This window comes from Pezoporus flaviventris, unplaced genomic scaffold, assembly GCF_033815535.1.
Source record: "Pezoporus flaviventris isolate CSIRO_AGI_PZ_B2104156 unplaced genomic scaffold, CSIRO_AGI_Pfla_v1 ptg000050l, whole genome shotgun sequence".
Lineage (NCBI taxonomy): Eukaryota > Metazoa > Chordata > Aves > Psittaciformes > Psittacidae > Pezoporus > Pezoporus flaviventris.
This window is the reverse complement of record NW_026892598.1, coordinates 7,459,755-7,486,128: the sequence shown is the minus strand read 5'-3', so window position 1 is coordinate 7,486,128 and position 26,374 is coordinate 7,459,755. Positions and strand designations below refer to the sequence as shown.

General features: G+C 44.5%; 1 protein-coding gene across 3 annotated transcripts in view; it reads right to left on the bottom strand.

Annotated features, from left to right (window-relative positions):
- MOB3B (MOB kinase activator 3B) overlaps nt 1–26,374 on the bottom strand; it is a 92,308-nt gene that overhangs the window by 41,465 nt on the left and 24,469 nt on the right. For all 3 annotated transcript variants that reach the window (XM_061468789.1, XM_061468792.1, XM_061468791.1), the window contains exon 2: nt 12,087–12,691. In XM_061468789.1, coding sequence (XP_061324773.1) covers nt 12,087–12,504 — 418 coding nt within the window. In that variant the 5' untranslated portion in view covers nt 12,505–12,691. The remainder of the gene's footprint in view (nt 1–12,086; nt 12,692–26,374) is intronic.

Sequence of the window (26,374 nt, the reverse complement as noted above, 5' to 3'; positions counted from 1 at the left end):
ACTTGTCGTCCAGGACTCCATACAGCTGCCTTCCATCTCCAATGCTTTCCCACAATACGGCAAGAGCCATCAGTAAACAAGGCATACTGCTTTTCACTTTCTGACAGTTTAGTATATGGTGGGGCCTCTTCAGCGCGCACCACCTCCTCCTCTGGTGACATTCCAAAATCTTTGCCCTCTGGCCAGTCCATGATGACTTCTAGAATGCCTGGGCGACTGGGATTTCCTATTCGAGTTCGTTGTGTAATTAGTGCAGCCCATTTACTCCATGTAGCATCAGTTGCATGATGTGTAGAGGAGAGCCTGCCTTTGAACATCCAGCCCAGCACAGGCAACCGGGGTGCCAGAAGGAGCTGTGCTTCAGTGCCAATCACTTCCGAAGCAGCTCGAACCCCTTCATAGGCTGCCAGTATCTGTTTCTCAGTTGGGGTATAGCTGGCCTCAGATCCTTTATATCCCCGACTCCAAAAGCCGAGGGGTCGACCTCGAGTCTCTCCTGGACCTTTCTGCCAGAGGCTCCAGGTAGGACCGTTCTCCCCAGCTGCAGTGTACAGTACATTTTTTACATCTGGTCCGGTCCGGACTGGTCCAAGGGCTACTGCATGAACTATCTCGTGTTTAATTTGCTCAAAGGCTTGTTGCTGCTCAGGGCCCCATTTAAAATCATTTTTCTTCCGGGTCACATGATAGAGAGGGCTTACAATCGAACTGTAATTCGGGATGTGCATTCTCCAGAACCCCACTGCACCCAAGAAAGCTTGCATTTCTTTCTTATTAGTTGGTGGAGACATTGCTGTTATCTTGTTGATCGCATCTGTGGGGATCTGTCTACGTCCATCTTGCCATTTTATTCCCAAAAATTGAATCTCCTGTGCAGGTCCCTTGACCTTACTCCGTTTTATGGCAAAACCGGCTTTCAGCAGGATTTGGATTATTTTCCTCCCTTTCTCAAAGACTTCTTCCGCTGTATCGCCCCACACAATAATGTCATCAATGTATTGCAGGTGTTCTGGAGCTTGCCCCTGTTCCAGTGCAGTCTGGATCAGTCCGTGGCAAATGGTAGGGCTCTGTCTCCACCCCTGGGGCAGTCGGTTCCAACTGAACTGGACACCTCTCCAAGTAAAAGCAAACTGTGGCCTGCACTCTGCTGCCAAAGGAATGGAGAAAAATGCATTGGCAATATCAATCGTGGCATACCACTTGGCTGCCTTTGACTCTAGTTCATACTGAAGTTCTAGCATGTCCGGTACGGCAGCACTCAATGGTGGTGTGACTTCATTCAGGCCACGATAGCCTACTGTTAGTCTCCATTCTCCATTAGACTTTCGCACTGGCCATATGGGGCTATTAAAGGGTGAGCGGGTCCTGCTGATCACCCCCTGACTCTCCAGTCTACGGATCAGCTGATGGATGGGAATCAGGCAGTCTCGGTTGGTGCGATATTGCCGCCGGTGCACTGTTGTGGTCGCAATTGGCACTTGTTGTTCTTCAATTTTCAGCAACCCCACAGCAGAGGGATCTTCTGAGAGACCAGGCAAGGTGGACAGCTGCTCAATTTCCTCAGTCTCCAAAGCAGCAATACCAAAAGCCCACCGGTACCCTTTTGGGTCTTTGAAGTACCCTCTCTTGAGGTAGTCTATGCCGAGGATGCATGGAGCCTCTGGACCAGTCACAATAGGGTGCTTTTGCCACTCCCTCCCAGTCAGGCTGATTTCAGCCTCCAGCACAGTCAACTCTTGGGATCCTCCTGTTACTCCAGAAATATAGATGGGTTCCACCCCTTGACAGCTTGATGGCATCAGGGTACACTGTGCACCGGTATCTACTAGATATCTACTACTATACTACTTATACTTCTGTGGGACTGATGTGCCAGGCCATCTGATCCACACAGTCCAGTAAATCCGATTGTCCCCTACCTCCACCTGGCTGGAAGCAGGGCCCCTCTAATGGTCGTCACAGCTTTGGACACTTAAGTCGTGGTGAAAGGGATTATTCTTCGTTATCACAGGAGCTGGAGTAAAATCAGCTCTTCCACTCCATCTGGGAAACTGCTCACCAGAGACTGAAGCCGTAGCTCTCATGGGACGATCAGTCTTGGCCTTTGCTCCCCTCTTCAGTTCACTCACCCGTTCCTCCAAAGCTGAAGTAGGTTTTCCATCCCACTTTGTCATGTCTTCTCCGTGATCCAGCAGGTAAAACCATAGGGTACCCCGTGGCGTATACCTCCTGTATCTCCTCTCTTGAATAATAGGACGCCTTTTGTTAATAGCTGAGACGTGTGTTGGTACACGTGAGGAGCTGGATAAATCAGATAGATCGTCCCTCAATTGTTTGAGGTCCTGGGACAGTTTTTCCACAGCTGAGATGATGGAAGGGGTGAGATTGTCTTCGAACTCTCGGAGTTTATGAACCATTTCATCCACTGTTAGTGGTACTATGTCATTCCAGGTTACTGTTGCCAATGAATGGGCATGTGATGACGGTGCATTCCGTGTAAGTTTTCGCCACATGGGTCGTGTACATTCAACTTCATCTGGATCTATAGGTGTATCCCCGTTATTTGGCTTGATGTGATAGAGCATCTCTACGATGGCCGATTCCCTCAGAGACTGGATGCCTTTGTCTATAGTAGTCCACTTGGCCGAACGACTCGTAACATCGTCCTTGTACGGAAACCTTTCTTTCACAGCTGCCAAGAGCCGCCTCCAAAGGCTGAGGGACGTTTTCTCTCTTGCAATTGCTTTGTCAATTCCCCCTTCTCTAGCAAGTGATCTCAGCTGCTTGGCTTCTGTACCTTCTAGTTCGTGACCATCGGCCCCATTGTCCCAGCATCGGAGTAACCAGGTGATGATGTGCTCCCCTGGCTGACGGGTAAAATCTTTTCGCGTATTCCGCAGCTTGGTTGAGGTCCGAGGTCGAGAAGTTACCTCTTCTTCTTCTTCTTCGTCATGTGATGATGACTCCTGATCAGATTCTGGACCGGGTGGTGAATTCATTGGTTCTTCATCTCGCTTCACCCTTTTTGCCTCCTTTTTGCTTGTTCTCTTGCGTACAGGGGCAACCGATATTGGTATGAATTGGTCCTCTGGTTTGGCTGCAGTGATTATCACTGTGGTTTGAGTAGCGACTGTACTTGTTGCTGGGGGTGGTGTAGCTGCTGTACTTGGAGCTGGGGTAACCGCGCTGTCTGTTGCAGTTGAAGTTTGAGCAGCTGCTGTACTTGCTGCTGGGGTAGCTGCGCAGTTCATTGCAGCCAAAGTTTGAGTAGCGACTGTTGCTTTGCCCTCAGATCCGCAGACATTCTTTTCCTTTTGAAGGTGCTGGATAGTGTTGAACAAGGCCCTGTAAGCATAGGCCAAGCCCCAGCACGTTGCCGTGATTTGTCCATCTCTGGTATGGCCAGAATGACCACACACCTCATTTAAGTGTTTTACTAATTCTTCTGGATTTTGCAGTTGTTCGGTAGTGAAATTCCAAAGTACTGGAGGGGCCCACTGACCTAGATACTTGCCCATACTATCCCACACACCCTGCCACTCATGGCTGTCCAGCCTCAGGGAAAATCTCTTGGTCCTCCTACATTGTCGTTTGACCCCAGACAAGACCCAAACCTGACTCTGCTTAACTCTTGAAATCAGTAGTGGGCAAAACACACTCTGTATGCGTGTTAGCATGGTGATTCCCATCACCATCAGCAAACAAGTCTCAACAGCATTAAAAGGCCATTCAAAAAATTCAAAACTCTCAAATGTAAATGGTCTGGGGGGACGACTGGGAGGGTCAAAGAATGTCTCCTTCACAGGTTGAGCACCTGAGAAGGAGAAAAAAGATGTGTAATTGCTAAGCACCTCCATCATATACCTCCCAAAGTATAAAGGTGGTGACCACACTGGGAACATAAGCCAGATCAGTTTCATGATCAATGATTCTATTGTATTACAAGTCATTACCATAAAGTACAATGGGACAAAAACCTTAGCCCAAGCCCCACACTTGAAAAGCACTAATACAGCAAATACCGGATGGACGTAAGATACGATATACTGAAACTGTGAGATCAAGAGGAACAACCTTGAGAGCCAATAAATCAGCATTGTGACGAGTGGCTACCAATCCAGTCAGATCTGTTCTTATCTCAACCCCTCGTGCCCCACGCTGGGCACCAAAAAGAACTGTCGTGGTTTAAACCCAGTCAGGTAACTTGTTCACTCACTCCCAGTGAGTGGTGCCGAGCTGACAACAATCGAGGTCCGTGTCCCCCCCCACCGGGGTTCTCTCCCACTCCCGGAGGAATGGGGAGGAGGATCGAAAGAGTGCAACTCCCACGGGTTGAGACAAGAACAGTCCAGCAACCAATGTACACAAATCACCACCGCTACTATCAACTACAACAATGATAAGGGAAAATAACAAGGGAAGAGAATACGATACCACCGGCAGGGAAGACGAGTTCCACCCGGAAGCCCGTGTCCTTCCGGGTAACTCCCAGTCACCCCCCACCCCGGCCATGACATGCTGTGGTATGGAATACCTCCCTGGCTAGCCCAAGTCAGGCGCCCCATCTCTGCTTCCTCCCGGCTTCCCCTCCTTCCTGGCAGAGCATGAGCCTCACAAAGTCCTTGGTCAGGGTAAACATCACTTAGCAACAACTGAAAACATCGGCTTCACCAACACTGTTCTCAGGCTGGAAGTCAAAACACAGCACTGCACCAACTAGCACAAAGGAAAAAAAAAAACAAAAACATGACTGCTACTGCTGAACCCAGGACACAGGATTAACACTATGCTTACAAATGTTTCAGATTTTCTGAATATGCCATTCTTGCCTTTGTGTGTAACAATTAAAGAATCACAGAACAATTCAGGTTGGAAAAGATCCTTAAGATCATCAAATTCAGCTGCCAACCTAGCAGTGCCAAGTCCACAACTAAATGATGTCCCTAAGCACCACAACTAAAAGTCACTGACGTACCTCCAGGTGACTCAACCACTTTCCTTGGAAGCCTGTTCCAGTGCTTCACAACCCTTTCAGTAAATAAATTTTTCCTAATACCCAATCTAAAACTCCCCTTGCTCAACCTGAGGTCACTTCTTCTCATCCTATCACTTGTTACTTGTGAGGGGAGACCGACTGCCACCTCACTACAACCTCCTTCCAGGTAGCTGCAGAGACCAGTAAGGTTCCCCCTGAACCTCCCTGAACTCAATGCTCTAGTTCCCTCAGCCATTCCTCATCAGACTTGTTCTTCAGAACCTTCACCAGCTTCACTGAGCTTCTCCTGGACCCGCTCCAGCACCTCAACATCTCTCTTGTAGCAAGGGGCCCAGAACTGAACACAAGATTTGAAGTGCAGTCTCACCAGTGCCAGGTACAGGGGGACGATCATTTCCCTAGTGCTGCTGGCCACAGTGTTTTGATACAAAGGCTCACACATGCATTTTATCAATACAAGGGGGTTTTAACCATGTATTTTTTAAGTATATATTTGACTTTCCTCCAAAAAATACCTATAAAAGACATGACAACCTCATTTAAAAGCAGCTAGTGAGATTTCTCCTCTTAAGGTTTCTAATTTTACTGTATTTATATATTCTATGTGAATCTAGAAGGCCAAAATTCTATTTGGAAGAAGCTGGCCAAATGTAAAGGCAGTACTGGTGCATATACCTCTGGCTGAAGTAAAGACTGTGTCCTTGCTTTAGGCTTCCCAGAAGTTCCCTTAGAACACTACTGTAGCACTCCAGCTGGTCTACACTGAAGTGAAACTGAGACTGCACTTTAAACTGGACTAAATTATTTTATTTTCATAGCTCTATGACCACACTTTATTCTGATGATTGTTACCACACATTTGGGGCAGCTGAAGACCCCAATAAGATATGTCTCTTCCCTTGGCTAGATTCTGCATAAAACATGCTCCAGAAGTATCAGCACTGTTCTCAAAAGATTGACCTTAAGAATGAAAATAGTCTGTGGGGATAGAGATTGCCATGAATTTTCTACAATATTTACAAGCCTAAATAACAACTTAAACTTGGCAAAATAAACACAGCCAAGAAGCAGCCACTATGAAAGCTGATACTTAAGAATCTTACTTCATTTTAGTTCCAAAAAATGAACTACCAAAGTCATTATGATCTGTAAATACTACTCCTACATATATTCTGCTTTGCAGCATATCAAAGTCTGTTTTGTAAGGTTTCAAATAAGGAGCTGTTCTCCTAGTTCATCATATATATAACATTGTGGAATGCAGACTACTCGGTTCACAAAAACCCACTCTCCAAGGCAAACCATATTCAAGGTATTGAATTTCCCACACTTCTGAGTTGGGCACAAGCTCAACCCTGGTATGCCATAGACTTTAACATACTGCAGACATCAGCCTTGCTGTGAAGGTAGCTAAGGAGAAGAGATCCCAAGTTCAGTTAGAGTAGCAGCTGTGGCTGTGGAGTGGCAGATTCTTTGAGACTAATTTAAGTGATGTCCCCCAGTGTATGCAATGTTCTGAAGACCTACACTACCCAACAACAAGGGACCTGGCAGCTACAGGACAGACCACTCCAGTTCCCACGTGGGACATCACTTCTTGCAGGTGTTTCATACTTCTTTCTTCCTCCCAAAACAGTATCAGAGTGAGCAGAGAACCTGAAACCTCTCAGCCTTTGCAGAGCCAGCTGACACATCCCTTTCCCCATGAGCTTTGCCCCACAAGCTTTCCCCCACCATTCATGCTACCACTGAAGTTTAATTACCCTTAAAAAAAAAAAATAATAAATTTCTGTAACATAGAGGAAGAAGGGAGCTGCTGAGATCTGCTTTTCTACATGTTAGGAAAACCGCTTTTTAGCCCACAGTAATTACCATAATACAGAAAACTGAGGCATCAGACTTGTAACATACATTCTCCAGGTGAGGCAGCATTCCTTCACACCAGCAGTGCCAAATCCTTCTCATGGGAAAACAGAGAATGTGCTAAAGAATATGCACTTACCATCACACGTATTTTGCTTTATCAGGAATAGACTCAAGAATGGGTTAATTTATATGTCTGACCTGGAGCAGACCTACATGTGCCTCAAATGGCACATCTTGCATCAGAACAAGAGAGTACACTGGCTAAGACAGCTAGGAAGAATAGCTTTGGGAGCAACCACATGTCAGTCAACAATGACCGAGGATTGCCTAAACAACTCCTAAGCTTCAGTCCCTACTGTCATACGAGAAGAGTGCCTAATCAAGGTGTCTTAGATACTAGACAAAAATAGGGAATTAAACTGCTGCAACGTATTATCAGTCAGCAAGAAGGTAATGCAATGCTAAGGCCAGATGGATAGCTAACTAGTAAACTGTGCCGCTCACCATACAGATGGAACCAGCACAGTTTTTATCAATCTTCTTTGATGGTACTCTTGAAATGTGCCAGGTTCATGGGTTGATTCATCTGCCAGCTTAGTTTACACAGAAGAATCTGTTGCATCATGAACCACAAGAAGAGGAAAAAGGGGAGAAGAGGAGAAAGCTCTGACATATAATCCAGTTGTAAAATATCTATCTGTATTTTCCAAGTGCATATATTTCAAGACACCAAGCCTTCTAAGAGGATAGATGTACTGCTGCTATAACTTTTCTGGAACAAAATTTGCACAGAATTCACAAAGTTTAAAGACTAAAGGAAAGCCACAGCCATACAACAGTCTTATATCTTGCAGAATTTTACTTCATTGGCACAAAAGATTAACTCAAAGTACTCAGCAAGCACACCCATGTCTAAGGAGGGAACAAGGAAGGGCAGCAACAATGAAAAGAATGTAAGCATTTCAAAGCTAACTTCTTCTTCAGCCCAAAGCCAGCACTGGTATGACAGGTGTAAAGATCAAGCAGAAAAGAAATTGGAATTGTTTGGAATTTACAGCAGTCTTCAACTGATAGCCTACAGCTATATGCACCTACCACTGGGTGACTGAATGACCAGTTAACAGCCAGCAGTCTGATTCTTCCCTCCACTCCCTGGCAAATCCTTGTCATACAATGAAAGAAACAAACTACATAAGAAGCACAAACAAGAAGATAAGGAGGTCAGCACCATCAGAAGCTCAGGTCCCTCTCCAGTGGCACCAGCACGGAGCTGCCCCTTTGGCTGTACCACTCAATTATTAAATGATTCCTTACTGGAATCGAACAACTGAGACTCTGCTGCAGAAACCTGAGGATGAGTCTGAAGGATGGGGAGGGATGCTCAGATGCAGTGAGCAAGGAGGTGGAAGTTCAAACTCTGGACCTGATGAACAAAACACACGGTGATGTTTTCTCGCCTGTGTTATGCTGGAGGTCAGATTAGAATAAATGAAATAATTCCCTGTGGCCTTAAATACCTGGGTATCTTTCCCAGCAACTGTTACAACAGAAAAAAAACAACATTCCATTCAACGAAAATCCAAGCAAGAGAGAACTACTCCCAATTTAAGGCTGCAATGAGGAGGAGAGAACACCTAAGGCAACTGAGTTTGTCTTGTTTGGGAATCAGGGTCTGCAGGGAGCACAGCAGTAGAGCACTGCTCGCTCTGGCACCTTCTTTTCTTGATGCTGCCCAAACACATACGGTGGAAGCTGACAACTGCAGTCCAGTCCACCAAAAAACTGCAACTGCCCAATGGATCTACTGCTTCCCACAGTATTTCTTCAACCTGTTTACCAAAAAAGAACAGAGATAAAAGAACAGGGGTGGGGAAGGGAGGAGAAAAGGTACTTTTGAGGCTATGAAGTATTTAAGTTATCTATACCAGCCCAAGAAAAAGATCCCTTGAAATGTGTTTAAATAGTAAGACTACTAGGTGCCTGGAAAAGCTAGTATTTACTGATGACAGAGTTTACCCTAAGGCCAAATAAAACTCCAGCACACTATAAAAATTCATGCAGTTTCACCAATGTAGCCTGAGCAGGGATACAGAGTGAATTCTCCACTCTGCTTCTGATTTCCCAACTCACTGAGGGCTGAGACAGGTCAGGATATATCTGTGGCTACATACAGAACTTGTTTCCAGAGCTGTTGGCCTCTTAGATGTATTAAATCCACATAAAAATGGATCAAGGAAATTGAGAATAACAGAACTAAGAGCAAAGAAATCAGCATGTTTAAAACCCTATCAGGTTTTGAGGCCATTTACAAAGACAGTCTGTAAAGCTCTGCTACACAAAGAAGTGGTCCTAATATTCATCACCTGCTTTTGAAACCTGCACACAATTTCTTGACAACTCTCCTGTTCCCATACCAGCTCCCTGTTCTCCTGCCAGCCAGCTCTTTTAGTAGGAGAGTGGCTAGAAGAAGAGTGAATAGACCAGAATGACTAGGAAAAGCAGAGAGGAAACAGCATCAGACCACAGGACGTACAGAGACCTGCAAGTGGCTCTAACGAAACCAGAGTGGTACTAAAGATGTGCCTTGTTGGGGTGCTGTAGCATTGTTATTCATTTCGGCAGTGAGAAACAGCAGCTGAATGCATCACCCTGAAGCACTGCAATTCACTCAAGGACATTGCTTGTTGTAGCCTTTCAGGTTTCTGCCCAGTGCAGGCTTGATCTATTTCCCTTGCCTTTCATGTCAGTAATCATGCCAGTGTAAACACTGAGAGGGTTAAATACATCATTCATGACAATGTATAACTCAAGTGCATTTGATGGTTCAGTTTTTTTTTTAAACCACAGAGGAACACCACCACAAAAAAAAAAGCAAAAATAAAGCAAAAAAAAAGCCCACCAAGCCTGGATATCCCTGTCCTGCCTATCCTGAAATGAGTGATTTTCCTTCAAAGTAGCTCCTCAATGAAAGCTACACTTGATCACAGTTCTTGAAATCCCTTTTTTAGACAGTATGCATGAGATACATCAAATGAAGGAGGACAAGTTTAATAGGATTAAACTGAGAAAAATATGTTCAAGTTTCTGTGGACAGATCCTGTCAAGCTGACTCTGGATCTCTTCACCAAACTCATTTGCTAATGGAAAGATTATCCCAAACTCCATTCACTGGACATACACTTTTACCAGAACAATTCTCTGCACACCATATGCTACAAAGATCCAAAGAAATAATTAAGCTCTTTAAGTTACAGCCACTCAATGCTTTAAAACTGCTGTCCTATTAGTAAGGATATACCTAAGCCTGTTCAGTTTTCACAGCTGAGTATATCATCTTTCAAGATCTGTTTCAACTTCTTTGAAGAACGAACAATCATTATTTTCACCATCATTAATTTTTCTGAGTGAAAATAAAGGTTAATTTATTAATATTAATAAAGCTTTAATACTAAACCTATGGAGGGTAGATTTAGATTACATATTAGGAGGCCTTCTTTCTACCCATTAGTGTAGAAAAGTGCCCTGGGTTCAGCAGTAGCAGTCATTTTTCTCCTTCTTGGTAGCTGGTGCAGTGCAGTGTTTTGATTTTTGGCCTGGGAACAGAGCTGATAACAAGGATGTTTTGGTTTAGCCAAGGACTTTGTGAGCCTCATGCTCTGCCAGGGAGGAGGGGAAGCCAGGAGGAAGCAGAGATAGGACACCTGAGCCAAACAGACCAAAGAGGTATTCCATACCACAGCACGTCATGCCTGGGGGGTTAACTGGGAGTTACGTGGAAGGGCTGGTGGACTGCAGGGTTGGAGGAGGTGTGGGTCAGCGCTTGGTCGGGGGGGGTGGGGGGAGGAGTTATCAGTTGGCTGGTGGTGAGGTGTTGTATTCTCTTCCCTAGTTATTTCCTTTATCATTATTATTATTGGTGGTAGCAGTAGTGATTTGTGTTATACCTTACTTACTAAACTATTCTTATCTCAACTCGTGGGAGTTGCATTCTTTTTGACTCTCCTCTCTCTCCCTCCAGGAGTAGGGGGAGGGCAAGAAGCGGGGGGAAGTGAGTGAACGAGTTGTCTGGTTTGGTTTAAACCACGACAAAAAGTGATAGGAATTGGCAAACAAACCACAAGTCTGTCTGCAGAGACAGCTGTCAAGGCCAAGAACAAGATTATTTTAAAGGTCAGAAAATACTGATAGACAGTCTCTTGATGTGCCATCTACCAACTTACCACAGACTGCAGTTGCATATAAACTGCAAAATATTGGGCTGAACTAATTTATGAGCATTATTCTTGATTGTTACTCAGCTGGGCTGAGTACTTATATATGACATCTCACATTTCCTACAGCAAGCTCCCATCTTTCTGACTTGCAACAAGTGAATCAGGACTCATTACCTAAAACTGCCAAAAAATACACAGGTACGCTGACATCTCTAAGGTACAACATTCTGGGGGTTGTTTTATTAAACGCAGCCACAGCTAAAGATTCAGGCTGTTTACACTACATGAAATCTTCTGCAAAGTTCTCTTCATGCAGAGGAAACTATTCCAGCAAAGATACTTCCCCCTATCCACCCTACTCTTCAGAAAAACTAAGAATAGTATTATAAAAGGAAAACTGTGCAGCTCATCTGGGCTGTCTGGTTAAACTACAGCAAAGCTTGTTAGTTACATATAGTCTTAGAAACAGTACTTTAGAGAACAATTCACTACTCAGTCCTCAGATTTGGATGGGAAATCAAGAGAGGGTGGGAGGCCAGAGTTCACTGCATTCCTGACTCTCCACTGCCTTGTACAGCACACAACTGTACATACTTTTAAGGGAAGTACCACTCCAATTATGCTTTGCTTTTCATCCATTCTATATCAGATACAAGTGCCTAAGTGCCTAGGCAAAATGCAAAACAATGTAAACTAGCTTTCAACAATGTAAATTAGCTTTCAACCAGCTAATACAATATGACCACCCTTAGTGATTAACCTGAGAGGCTTACCAGGGACAAATGGAATGATAACATTTTAGGCTAACATACCCCATCATTAACCTCACAATAAGCCACAGTTAACACTTCATACATTTGACACTATTCCTGCAAGACACCTTCCTCCTTCCCACCTGCTGTTTAAAGGGTTGAATTTCACAGTCACTAAAAAAGAGGGTGGGAAGCGAACATTCTTAGTACACAGCATGAAAGGCAGTTTATGCTTTAGGACTTCTTTCTTGCACTTACCTACATTTGTAGGAAAGAGATCCTCATTGTTGATTTGCACCTCGATCCAGTCCATAAGAAGATTCATATACTGGGGTGCTGGCAATGCTGTGGGCTTCTTGTATTTCATGTCGTCCTGCCACCGATACTCATACTTAGGGCCTCCAGCCATCACTGGGCAGGTCTTCTCTGTGCAGAACTCACAGATAGTTCCATAAATAAGGTTGATCCTATTGAAGAAGTCAACAACATGAACAGCAACCCAGTCATTTTGGTCTTCTCCACTAGGCAACTGCACAGCTGCTTTCAAGTCCACGCCTGAGTTCAGAGATGCCTGTGCTCGTTTGTGAAGTTCAAACCTCTGGGTTCCAGGTTCAAACTTGCGTTTTGGGCGGAAAGTCTTGTCTTTATTAAAGACTTGTTTGAGTGCAGTGGACATGTCTGCTAATCTTCTGCTCTGCAGCAGCTGGCAGAAAAGCAAGGCTGAGATTTAATGCAGGTACCTGAAAACAGTTGCTCTCTAACACAGGTCCTCCAAACCCTGCTGTTTCACAGAAGCTTGTATTGACTTCAGAGCAGTCTGTTAGCTCTTCCTCTGGAAAGCCTTCCTGAAAGGCTTCATGCCCCTGAGAATGTGGAAACAGTAAACATTAGTGATAAGCTCAAGTCTGGCCCTGTTGGTTTGTTACTGTTTTACTTCTCTTTTTTAAGTACCTACCCAAATAGAGGCTTCTTAAGTTACCAGAAAGATGACAATTCAGTAAGTCTTGCATAATCTTTCCATCTTTAGATAATTTTAAAACTGTTTTCATTTTGCTGCCTTTTTACAGTAAGTGCATACTACACATAATATATGTATGAGTTTAGTAGACAAAATACTATGTTACAATGTAGAAGTCTTACCTAACCCCTCCTGAAGAGCCCAATAGTGCCCCTAGGCATTCACTATGGCTTCAGCACCCTTCTCTAGGAAAAAAATCCCTGAGCAAGATTTTTCCATATTTGTTCTCTACTTTTAACACGCTATTTGTTTCTGCAAACCTCGTAGAACCTACTTACAGTGAAACCTACGGTATTGCACAGAAATAACTTCAGTTTTCCCAAAGGACTGTACAGAGATTGTTATTTTAATTCAGTAGTGGTCTTAATTTTCTATTAGATTGGGTCGATTGACTGAAAAGCAAAAGTGATGCTGCTGCTTTATAGCTCTATTCACCTCCTCTACAGGGGAATACTTGGCATTGTCATTCTCACAAAAGAAAAGAGCCTAGATTTTGCATTATTCCATCTAATCTACTCTAGCAACAGAGAAGAGTTTTAACAGCCAAAAAAAAAAAAATAAAAAAATTACTGGATTAAAACCTTGCTTGTTCTTACGTGTATGTGCAGAAGAGTATTATCATCAGTAAACATAGACGATTAGAAGGCAATCGGGTAGACAGGGGCTTTCTCAATTAGACTTTTATTTTAGTACTGAAGATTTTATGATTAAAGATAGAGAACATTTAATGCATAATTTAAATTGAATAATACAGTATATTTTAAATTTGCAAGCACTACAAAAATCCTACCCTATCAGCGGCTGATGAATTCTCATCATGGGACTATGTATGCTTCACTGTTTCCCTTTACAAAAATCATGTCCATGAAAATTTTACCAAGCTGTGTGTGGAAAGCATTAAATTCTTCTGAAGACAGTTGCCCAAAGCTTTGCTGAGGGGCAGAAAGGAAGAGAAAGAGGCGCTTATTTTTTCTTAAGCACAACAAGAAAGCAAGACATAACTAAGTAAAAAGAAATCTGGTGTGCTAGACGCCATCCCCACACAAAAGAACGTAAGTGCCATAAAAAAGTACTTTCCCAAATAGCTGAAAGGTTAGCATTCAGACAATTTTTCATCAAGCAGCAGCTGAACAAAACGAGCAGAGAAGTGCTTCTTTTCCCTTTTGCTGATGGCATGATGGAAGGATACTACAATCATGAGTTTATGAACAGTCATTCTTTCTGTGCCAGCAAAATACGGTAAATTCAGGGATGAACTACCAGGAGACTTGTTGTCCTATTTGACATGTTCCATGGACTTGCACAAAGTGTTCGACACTGTCCTGCATGACATCCTTGTCTCTAAATTGGAGAGACATCAGTTTGACAGATGGACCACTCGGTGGATAAAGAACTGGCTGAATGGCCGCATGCAAAGAGTTGTGGTCAATGGCTCAATGTCCAGCTGGAGACCAGTAACAAGTGGTGTCCCTCAGGGGTCGGTGTTGGGATTGGTCTTGTTCAACATCTTAGTCGGTGACATGGACAGTGGGATTGAGTGTGCCCTCAGCAAGTTTGACGATGACACCAAGTCTGTGTGGTTCAGTTGACACGCTGGAGGGAAGGAATGCCATCCAGAGGGACCTTGACATGCCTGTAAGGTGGGCTGATGCCAACCTTATGAAGTTTAACCATGCCAAGTGCAAGGTCCTACACATCGGTCAGGGCAATCCCAGGCACAGCTACAGGCTGGGTGGAGAAGAGATTCAGAGCAGCCCTGTGGAGAAGGACTTGGGGGTCTTGGTCAATGAGAAAATGAACATGAGCCAGCTTCATTGTGCGCTCACAGCCCAGAAACCAGTTGTATCCTGGGCTGCATCAAAAGGAGAGTGACCAGCAGGTCGAAGGAGGTGATCCTGCCCCTCTACTCTGCTCTCGTGAGACCTCACTTGAAGTACTGTGTGCAGTTCTGGTGTCCTCAGCCACAAAAAGGACATGGAACTGTTGGAACAAGCCCAGAGAAGGGCCACGAGGATGATCAGGGGACTGGAGCACCTCCCGTATGAAGACAGGCTGAGAAAGTTGGGGCTGTTCAGCCTGGAGAAGAGAAGGCTGTGAGGAGACCTCATAGCAGCCTTCCAGTATCTGAAGGGGTCCTACAAGGATGCTGGGAAGGGACTCTTCATTAGGGACTGTAGTGATAGGACAAGGGGTAACAGGTTCAAACTTAAACAGGGGAAGTTTAGATTGGATATAAGGAAGAAGTTCTTTACTGTGAGGGTAGTGAGGCACTGGAATGGGTTGCCCAGGGAAGGTGTGAATGCTCCATCCCTGGCAGCGTTCAAGGCCAGGCTGGATGGAGCCTTAGGTGACATGGTTTTCTGTGAGGTGTCCCTGCCCATGGCAGGGGGGTTAGAACTAGATGATATTAAGGTCCTTTCCAACCCTAACTATTCTATGATTCTATGTTCAAACACAGAGGTCCTGAAACCTGCCAAAAGTCAGGCAAGGAAGACACTAAACCAAACTAGCCTTGGAATAATTAAGTGTTACTGGCAGGAAATGAAGGCACTTTAAAGACATAGCTTTGTGCTACAGTTTGCTGTTTGTTACGAAGTCCCATAACCTTCAGCTCTCAAATGCTCTTTGAGAGCATTTGAGGCACTCAGCTGTTTATTTAAAAGCTTTTCAAAGAATAATACTGCTGCAAAGACGGAGCTTGTGACTGACACACTTTTGAGATGGCATGGAGCCAATGGCCCAGTTTGCAATAATAAGGATGTTAGCTTCAGGGTTTTACAGCTCATGTAACTAGTTTTCCTCCCACTTTAATATACCTGGCACTCTGATGTGGCTACTTTCACTCTCTTCCTCACCTGTAAACACTCACCAGAACATGCAAGGAGATTTTATTTTAAACAACAAACTAAGCACCAAGTTGTTTTCAAAAGACACATTTTGAAGCACAGTACTCACTGCTGTAAACCTCCCCCCCCCCAAAAAAAAAACACTAAAAACCCACCATATTTTAGAAGCTATTTTCTACTGAATAGGCAAATATAGAATCATAGAATTGTTAGGGTTGGAAAGGACCTTAAGATCATCTAGTTCCAACCCCCCTGCCATGGGCAGGGACACCTCACACTAAATCATATCACCCAAGGCCTCGTCCAACCTGGCCTTGAACACTGCCAGGGATGGAGCATTCACAACCTCCCTGGGCAACCTATTCCAGTGCCTCACCACCCTAACAAGAAAGAATTTCCTTCTTATATCCAATCTAAACTTCCCCTGTTTAAGTTTTAATCCATTACCCCTCTCTAATGAAGAGTCCCTCTCCAGCATCCTTATAGGCCCCCTTCAGATCCTGGAAGGCTGCTATGAGGCCTCCATGCAGCCTTCTCTTCTCCAGGCTGAACAGCTCCAACTTTCTCAGCCTGTCTTCATACTGGAGGTGCTCCAGTCCCCTGATCATCCTCGTGGCCCTCCTCTGGACTTGTTCCAACAGTTCCATGTCCTTTTTATGTTGAGGACACCAGAACTGTACACAATACTCCAGGTGAGGTCTCACAAGAGCAGAGTAGAGGGGCAGGATCACCTCCTTTGACCTGCTGGTCACGCTCCTTTTGATGCAGCCCAGGATACGGTTGCCTTTCTGGGCTGCAAGCGCACACTGAAGCCGGCTCATGTTCATTTTCTCATCGACCAGCACCCCCAAGTCCTTCTCAATAGGGCTGCTCTGAATCTCTTCTCTGCCCAACTTGTAGCTGTGCCTGGGATTGCTCCGACTCAGGTGTAGGACCTTGCACTTGGCATGGTTAAACCTCACGAGGTTGGCATCAGCCCACCTCACAAGCACGTCAAGGTCCCTCTGGATGGCATTCCTTCCCTCCAGTGGATCAACCGAACCACACAGCTTGGTGTCATCGTCAAACTTGCTGAGGGTGCACTCAATCCCACCGTCCATGTCAGCGACGAAGATGTTGAACAAGACCAGTCCCAGCACCCATCCCTGAGGGACACCACTTGTTACTGGTCTCCCAGCCGGACATTGAGCCATTGACCACAACTCTTTGCGTGCGGCCATCCAGCCAGTTCTTTATCCACCGAGTGGTCCATCCATCAAATTGATGTCGCTCCAGTTTAGAGACAAGGATGTCGTGTGGGACAGTGTCGAACGCTTTGCACAAGTCCAGGTAGATGACATCAACTGCTCTACCCCTGTCCATCAGTTCTGTAGCCCCATCATAGAAGGCCAACATAATCAATCGTAATAAATACATACTCTTTACCACTCCTCTTCCTACATTAAGTCTGCCTAACACCATTAATGTAAAGAAAAAGCAACCAAAACATTCAGCAAATAACTCATTATCTCAAGTCAAAGGAATCACATGTTGAAATCGTCTGTGGGAGCACACATACAATATAGGCAAATTCAAAGCAAAGACTAATCCAAAAGGTTACTATGCAGCCAAATGAAACTCTTTTTTAACTCACCAAGGCAGAATCAGAACAAGAATTTCCTATATATTTCCTGTCTGAAAAGTCTCCTGTTCAATGTCCTGCAATAAGAGATAAGGCTTTTCTTCTTTCATCTTTCTATCACTTTACACAATAAAAACCTACACACTATCTTTACAAAGCTGGACTGCAGAAGTCAAACTCACTGTTTAACTGATCTTAGACACTTAGCTCTGCTAAGAGCTGATTTTTTTCTCTCTCTTAAAATGTTATGCAAACATTTATGCAAACCCAGGGGATGGACAAACTTGTTTTCTGCTGCATTTTCATGTGCAAGAGTAGAAAATTGAGAAGTGTATGACCTGAATTTCACAGAAATACTACAGTGAATCAGCCATTTAAATGCTTTTTTGCATCCTGTTTCCTGATGGTATTTGCTACCTAATTAACCCTTGTCTTTGCTCAAGAGCTAGCAGAAATAAAGAAATAAACTAGAATCTTGAGACACCTCCTCACTTCTGAAACAGACTGCAGGTTATACAGCTGCCCCTACTCCCCCCAGTCAAGAAACCAGCTCAGTTATGCTTTTCTGAACAGTTACAGACAGCATCACCATTACTTCCCTAGAATGAAGAAGCTTTCACTTCACTGGCAAGAGACAAGAAGAACAGGCTCACCCAATTTTCAGCAGAGATTAAACATAAACTCTTTAGGTTTGGATCCTTCAGAAGCTGAAGCAAATAGGAAAGCTCTAGAGGAAGTCTGTGAGCTCTAAAAGCATCTTGACTGTTTCTGCAATAAGCTGATGGTGGTTTATGGTAGGATGGCCACTCCTCTGCTTTGGACTCAATCACTAAGCCACTGCAGGAACTCATTCTCCATTAGGCTTTCAACACATTGTTGCATTGTTTGTATCAACAATCAGTGATGAGAGGTCTCTCACTCCATGGCAAATCATGCACTGTCAATTAAAACTTTCTAGTCTTGGACTTACAAAGCAAAGATTCTGCTTCAAAATCACATAGCATTAGTGACAGGAAAACTCGTCAGATAGACTCAGCAACAAATGGTGAGCAAAACCTCATTTTTAAAGCACTGAGAATGTAACCTGGCTTGCCTAGGTACCACTTTCACTCCCATGACACTTCTCATCTGACAAGAAAGAGAAATGCTCCCAGTTTCATTATCTCAAATAATGCCAGCAGAACTGCTCCTGACTTGTACCTGTGTCAAAGGTGATAGAAACTGGCTCTTGATCTTTTATGACAAGTCCTACAGGGCATGAAGAATGGCACTGTGGCTCATGGTGTTTGGTTTGATGGCATACAGAGCCAAGGTTCTGGATGCTCTTCTGAACTAGATGCTTTTGGTACAGGCAGCTCAGGTAGATAACTCCTTCTGACACTTCAGCTTCTCTTTTCAGAGCAATGCACTTCTGAAGATGTGCGACAGTCACCAACAACTTTTCCCAAGGGACTATTGCATGGCATGAATAATGCAGTTGGGTGAATTGCTGCCAGAGCCATGACTGAGGATGGTACCTTTATCCATGGTGTCAGCATGGCAATAATCAATGCTGTCCCCAGCTTTATGTAGAAACATTCACATATAGAGACAGCAACTCAGTCTAAATGTCAGGTATTCCAAGCCAGCTTATGGAAATAATAAACCAGTCCCACACATGCAGATTCCACTAAAAGAAACCACACACAACAAAACAGACACCATGGTCACCATCATGCTTGAGTCACTGCTGAGTTAGAAACATGCTATATCATTTCGTCACGTATTTTCTATTAAATCACAGGCAATAAGAATGTAGAATGACACACGGTTTATAAACACCTTTCATCAGAACACTCTAGTGAGCATTATGCAACTTTAGAAAGCTGCTAGGAAGGTAACTGGCATAATTCCCATTTTATTAATCAAGAAAGTGAGGAGACATTACTTCGTCACCAAACACACAGTAAACTGTCTATCCAGACACTGTCTGAAAAGCAACAGCATCAGCTGATTTTTTTCATGTTTCTTTCTAAAATATTTAGAGCAATTGCACAGTCTGATCCAAAGCCAGCTGAAGCCTGTAGGAAAGAACATATTTGATCCAAATCCCATTAATGTCCAACATTTTGTAGACTTCTCATGTTTGGCTTCCTGCTTGACTATCCACATAAGGAGCCATTTTACTATGGCTACATCAGACAACTGGGACAAGAATTGCTTTATATGGAAGAACATACACATACCATGCTGCTTTCTAATTGGGAAAATGTACTTCTTCTACTTCCACCCTCTTGATTGACAGCCATTATACTCACACAATGAACTATATTGCGTATCATACTACACAAGGAACAGGTTCTCTGTTTAACACACTTAAGTACAAAGAATCATTCAGTATGGAAAGGCCTGACCTGAAATCTGAAAACAACTTTTCCTATTTACAAAGTAAAAATTATCCAAGTGAGTAGAAACAATAATATTCCACGTATCCTATTTACATATACTTAAATTTGTTCAGTTCTGCTAAGTTTCACTTGAAATCACAAGGAAAAAAAAAATGTGCAATTGTTTTATTCACAGCAAAAAACTTCAGGATATGAGAACACATTCTCCGATGGACAAAAAAGCCCTCCCCTACTAACCTATAATTACGGGGGGAGATTAAGATTTGCCTTATGCTTGTGCCAGAGTTGAAAAGGAAAGGAAAAAAGATCAAAGCAAACTTAGGTTACTGATAAAATGCATCTTAAAAGCAGTGTACCCAAACACAGGAAGAGGGTTCTAAGGGTCAGTGTATCTTTTCCTACATTCCGTTCTAGCCTCAACAATCTTCCAAGATCCATAAGGACTAAGCTCCCAGAATGTAAGACTTCAAAGAAGTATACAAAGATACATAATGTAAATGCTCCATCCCTGACAGTGTTCAAGGCCAGGCTGGACAGTCTTGGGCGACAGGGTCTAGTGTGAAGTGTCCCTGCTCATGGCAGGGGGGTTGGAACTGGATGTTCCTCTGTCATCAAGAATTTAAGGTCTTAACCCTCTACAGACTGGCAGTCATGCAGAGGTACGTGTGGCTGCATTGTTTTTCTGAAAAGTCAGCCCTGCCTCACCTCCTCCCTTTTCATCCTGCTTTCTTTTTATCTCCTGCCCAGGTGTTTATACGTCCTATTGCAGGGAACTGTAGGAGACCAAGACTGCAGTAATTAAATAAACCATCTATTTTGCATTGCAATCAACTTCTTTGATCCCCTGCTTAGCCACACAGCACAGGAAAGAGAAAAGAATCTGGAAGGCAGAGGATGAGAAGGAACAGAAAACAGGGAGTGTTTTTCAGCCATGACCACTTTAGGGAATCACGGTATTTGCCATGGTCATTTCAGACCTTCTAAATCTAAAGCAGGTGGGGAACTCCCTTTAGCTCAGTCAGCTACCACAGCTGAAGTTTCATGGAGTGACAGATCACACAGCGAAGCATGCAGCTCTAACAATCCCTTTGAATGCTGTTTGTTTCGGGTTTTTTCATTAAATACCCAGGTTCCTCCAATTATCTCCTTCTTTCATAGGCTTTTACAGGTCTGAGCTGTGACTACCATGTGTGCAAGCACAGGCACGAAACCAAGGTCTCTTAAGTACACAAACAGCTTCTGCTTTCAGTTACGAAGTGTTTGGAAGTGTTTGTGACCTGCCATGTCATGCCCTTCCACCACCGACAAAGCAAAGCCTTCATGTGTGCACCTACCCCATTTCGCCAGCTGCAATTACAATCAATGCTCTTGTAACATTTACCGTACTGGTGGATTGGATTGGATAGTTCAGCTCACTTACTGCATCAAGAGTAGCAGTAGAACCAGCTAATAGAACCAGAACCAACTGTGCTTCTGCCAGAATCTTCCAAGCTCTTCAGATGGAACCCTCGCCACAACAGTGTTTGGCTGTTACACTTCTGTAGCATTTGCCTCAACACAGAACTTTTATCCATCATTTCTTTACAAACAACATTCAGAGGACAGGTGAAAGGAGTAAGAAAATTTTAGTGGCCTGGAAGAAGAGGAGGAGATACAAATTAAATTACACAGTGATTCTCTATGATAACACACATTTGATTCCTCCATTTGTTTCGTTTCTGACTCCAACCTGTTTCTGAAGATGAAATTTTGACTATGCTGTAGTTAGTGCAAGCTCTGACACTGACTTCAACAGAGCTAAAATTTCACTTCGACACTCTGAACACTCTCCTTCGACAAGACAGTAAAAACTCCTTATTAAACTGTGGTTTAATTCCACAAATATCTTTGTTCTGTTCATCTTAATTCACTCCTAAATCTATATTCTGGCTTTAAAAGCACTGACACAACTGAGTACACAGCGAGACAGTTACAATATGATTTCTTGCTCATTCCTACACTCTTCAGAACATCCACACAATTTCCATACAAAAGCCTGAAACCAAATCCATGGAAGTCTGTTGAAAAAATGTTAGTCAGGTCATGTGAGTGACAGGGCACAGCAAAACATGAACACAAAAATGTGGTCTCAGGCCTCACATTTCAGGCCTTAGTTTTGTCCTTCGTGTACAGGTCAACCAGAGAGGAACCTGCCAGATACAACCTTCCTGTACAGAGCAATACAACATATTCTCTGCTGGAAGCCAGCAGTTCATCCCGTAGAATTTCAAGTGCCCTACTCTGCATGCAGTAGCCAAACTGAAGTTTTATTTTTGGTGTAAATCTTAGCTTTAGGAGACCGTATATGTCTAAATCATATGTTTCATCTCAGTGACATTTCAATTAAAACCACCGATTTTCTTGTCCAGGAAAAACATGCAAAGAAACAGAGATACAAAGGCAGAGTCATGTTACATACACTAAGCTGGCAGAGACAAATTAAACTCCATAGAGAAAGCAGGACTTCCTGCAAGCATAGATACTGGAAACGAGGTGTAAGGTCAGCTGACATCCACTAAGACCCTTTATTTAGCCTCAGTCTAGTTTCTAGACCAAAGCCCAAGTTAATAAGGGGAGAGTGGACAGGAGAAAGGCAGATTAGAAACACTGTGCCCCAGCAATTGTCCTAAGCACCTCAGGATTTCAGAAATGTTTTCCAAAGCAAAGACCTGCAAAGAAGGCTTTGTTCAGCTGGTGCACTGCACCCTTTCTGACAAACACTGGTAATTCTCAACATGGGCATGATGGTTTTCATTTACAAAAAATAACCCTCAACTCCATGTTGCTGAGACAAAATTAGCTTAAAATCATGTGGGAGTCAGTAACTGATGAGCCAGTCAACCTACCTTTGCAGACCCTCAAACTGACTGCAATAACTCCAAACTGGGTGGGATTGCTACCCAGGAGCAAACCACTACAGGGGGAGGACAGTGAAAGCAGCTTCAGTATTAACTAAGGAGACATAGGATTTATTTGTATTTATAAAGCAGGACTGACCAAGACAAAGAAAAATGCCTAGTTCTTTGCAAATGAGGAGTATGGAAAAAACCCAGATAATTTAACTGAAAGTATCATTTAATTATTTATACCATAAATATAAAATCTTGTCCTGAAATGGTGTTCCAGCAGCTGCTGGGCCCAATCCACTGACTTTAAACCACAGCACTGTATAGCTATTACAAAGGCTAACAGCATCAACAGAATAAATCTTTGTTTCCCATGGTTTACATCAAAGTGCTCAATACAGTAGACTTGGAGAGAGTGGCAGCAACCACAGTTGATTATGGATGTTTTCAAACTCACACCAAGGAGACATGAAGTCAAGGTATTTAAACACTGGGGCGGAGCCTGTTGGAGAGAGGCAGTTGGCCCAAGCCCAACCAACACTGATCAATGGTCACGGCAGGTACAGCAGCAGCTCCTGCTCCTCCTGGTGCCCCTGCCCTGCAGGGAACCCCCCAGCTGGCTCTGCCTGCCCATGTCTCACCCCACCACCTCTCTCTGCTTCTCCCAACACAGAAGATTCCCCTCCAGCTTCTGATGCCATTGGAAGTGTCTGGTCTGAGCTCCACTGCTCTGGCCATGCAGTGTTCTGTCCTTACCCGCGTGTTACCCTCTGTCCCGGGGCTCCGGGTGTCCTTGGAGCCTGCCCAAGACCAGCCTGTCCCCTACCAGCTGGCACAGGGGGTGTCAGGTCCCCTCAGGGCCCCAGGGCAGCTGCTGCAGCTCCCCTCTGTGGTGTTGTCCCACCTGTGGTACAACTTGCCTGAGCCCATGGACAGGAGGCAGATCCCAGCAAGGACAGGGTAGCCATGGAAGACAGCATCCCCACCAGCCTGTCCCGGCCCTGCCAACCCCCAGAACCACTATGCAGCCCAGAGATGAGGCTTGGGGGGATTGAGGAGCCTGAGAGAGGGCAACCATTTCAGTGGTGACTACAAAGTCCCTTTGCCACCCAGGACTGGTACTGCTCAGCTGCTGCAGCACACACTCTTGGAAAGCTCCAAGCTGATGGCCAGTCTGGGCAAAACTGGACTTGTGGCACCCAAGCCACCATCACTTATGATTCCATAAGCAACAGTGCAATTAGAACTGGAGCACTGTTCCCCCTCCCAGACTGTGTCAACCAACGGCATTCACTTCTCTACCCCACTGCACCCATGTGCATTAGTACCTGTATTTTAGAGTTAGCTCTGTGGCTGAGATAATGCTCTACATTGTTCCTCACTGTCCTGAAGAATTGCAGAGGTGTGCCTGCAGTCACAAATAAAACCATGCTCCACCACTGACCCTCTGCACAGCCAAAGCTATTCCCATACTTGGGGATCTTCTGCACCCTCTTTGAGGAGGAGGCTCAACTGAAGCACATTCTCTCTCACACGGTGATGGTGTCCAGCAGCTTAGCACCCATCTATACCATCGTGCAACCCAACTGGTGCCTATTTATGGAAGTATTTGAGAACTTCAAAGAATTTTAATATCCTTTGAATACCCTCGAAGCCAACCTGCTCCTTTTGCTGAGAACGAGCATGTTGCTGCACAGGGTTCAGGCCTTGCTCAAGGCTCAACAACTATCTAAGAATGTCACCAAGAGATTTTCCCCAAGGCTGGACAGCCATAAGTGGCAGGGTATATGGGACAGTAGAGGCAAGTACCCAGGCCAGTGGCACCTCAGTGCCTGGACCTTCATCCCTGATCAACTGTAAGATCTGGACAAACTAGTAAAACCCTTAGAAAAGGTGTGCTGTATTCTGGCATCACCAGATAAAGACAAACCACAGCAACCTGCTGCGGCTGAGCCCATGCCGACCCAGCCCAGTTCAACACTATGCAGTACCCTCAAGGGGAAAAAGACGTCTCTGATGGCAAAGCAGCAGACATAGCAGCTACTCCAACCCCAGCAATAAGCACTGTGCCCACAACAGCTAAAGCAACAGACACTGAAACTGCTGTCTGTTGCTGGGGTGGACCAGCTGTAGTCATTGCTGTTACTCCAACCCAAGCAAGAGGCACTGCAGCTACTTCTTCCCCAGTGACAGACACTGCAGCTGCTGCAACCACGGTGACAGACACTGCAACTAGTGCCTGTCGCTGGGGATGGACCAGCCATAGTCACTGCACCTCCTCCAGCCCAGCAAGAGGCACGGCAGCTATTCCAACTCCAGTGACATATGAGTCACGTGGAAGAAATTGCTATGAAGTACACCATTGTTATATGCCAACACACTGACAATACTGGAGACATGTAGAGGCTTCAGTGGTGAATAAATTCGCTTCCCAACTCCTGCAATGTGAAGAAAAATTCTCTTCCTTCCTAAGGTCTGACATCTCAGCTGTGAAAAAACTGAGTTATGCGAGAAACTGTTCCAGGAGTTCCAGCAACAACAAGAGGAGAGAACCTATTCCCCACCTGTATGGGCCAACCTCTCAGCTTTGACAGTAAATGTTCTTCCTCTCAAGAGGAAGGATACAGAAGGTACACTCCACGGGGTACCCCTGTGGTTTTACCCCTGAGATCACGGAGAACATATAAAGAAGTGGGATGGAAAGCCTACCTCAGTCCTAGACGTATGTGAACTGCAAGGAAAAACAACCACAAATGAGCCATTTTCCAGAAGAGACATTGCTCCAGTCTCCAGTGGACAGCCTCCCAGACAGAGTGGGAGGGCTGACTTGCACCTCATCCTATAGTATTGAATTCTAGTCCATTTTTACCAGAAGTAAGAGCAGCATCCTATGACGAGGCATAGAGAGGCCCTGCCTCCAGCCCGGTGGAGAAGAGGGACAATTGGGTTAACTGGACTGTACGGATTAGATGGCCTGACACATCAGAGCCACACAAGTATAAGGTCCTCGTAGATACCCTAGTAGCGTACCCTAATACCATCAAGGGTCAGAATATATTTGTATTTCTGGAGTGACAGGGGGTTCCCAACTGAAATAAGGTTGACTGGGAAGGACTGGCAAAAGCACCCCACTGTGACTGGTCCAGAGGCATTTCAAGGACCAAAAAGGGAACCTGTGGGCTTTTCGAACAGCTGCTTTAGACAGAGCAAATGAAGTAGCTCTCTATCTTGCCTGGTCTCTCTGTTGTGGGGTTACTGAAAGTCAAACAACAACTGCCAATTGTGACCACAAGAGTGCACCCGTACCAGACATGCTGGAAATTCAGTATGAACTGGAGTCAAAGGCAGACAAGTGGTATGCCACAGTTGATACTGCCAGTGCAGTTTTCTCAATTCCTTTGGCAGCAGAGTGCAGGCCATGATTTGCTTTTACTTGGAGGGGTATCCCATTCACTTGGAATCAACTGCCCCAGGGGCGGAAATACAGCCCTACCATCTGCCATGGACTGATCCAGATTGCACCAGAATAGAGCATGTGCAATACATTGATTACACCATTCTGTGAGGTGATACAGAGCAAGAAGTTTTTGAGAAATGGAGGAAAATAATCCAAATCCTTCTGAAAGCCGTAAACCAGAGTAAGGTCAAGGGACCTGCACAGGAGACTCAGTATTTGGGAATAAAATGGCAAGATGGACGTAGACAGATCTCCACAGATGTGAACAACAAGATAAAAGCAATGTCTCCACCAACTAATAAGAAAGAAACACAAGCTTTCTTGGGTGCAGT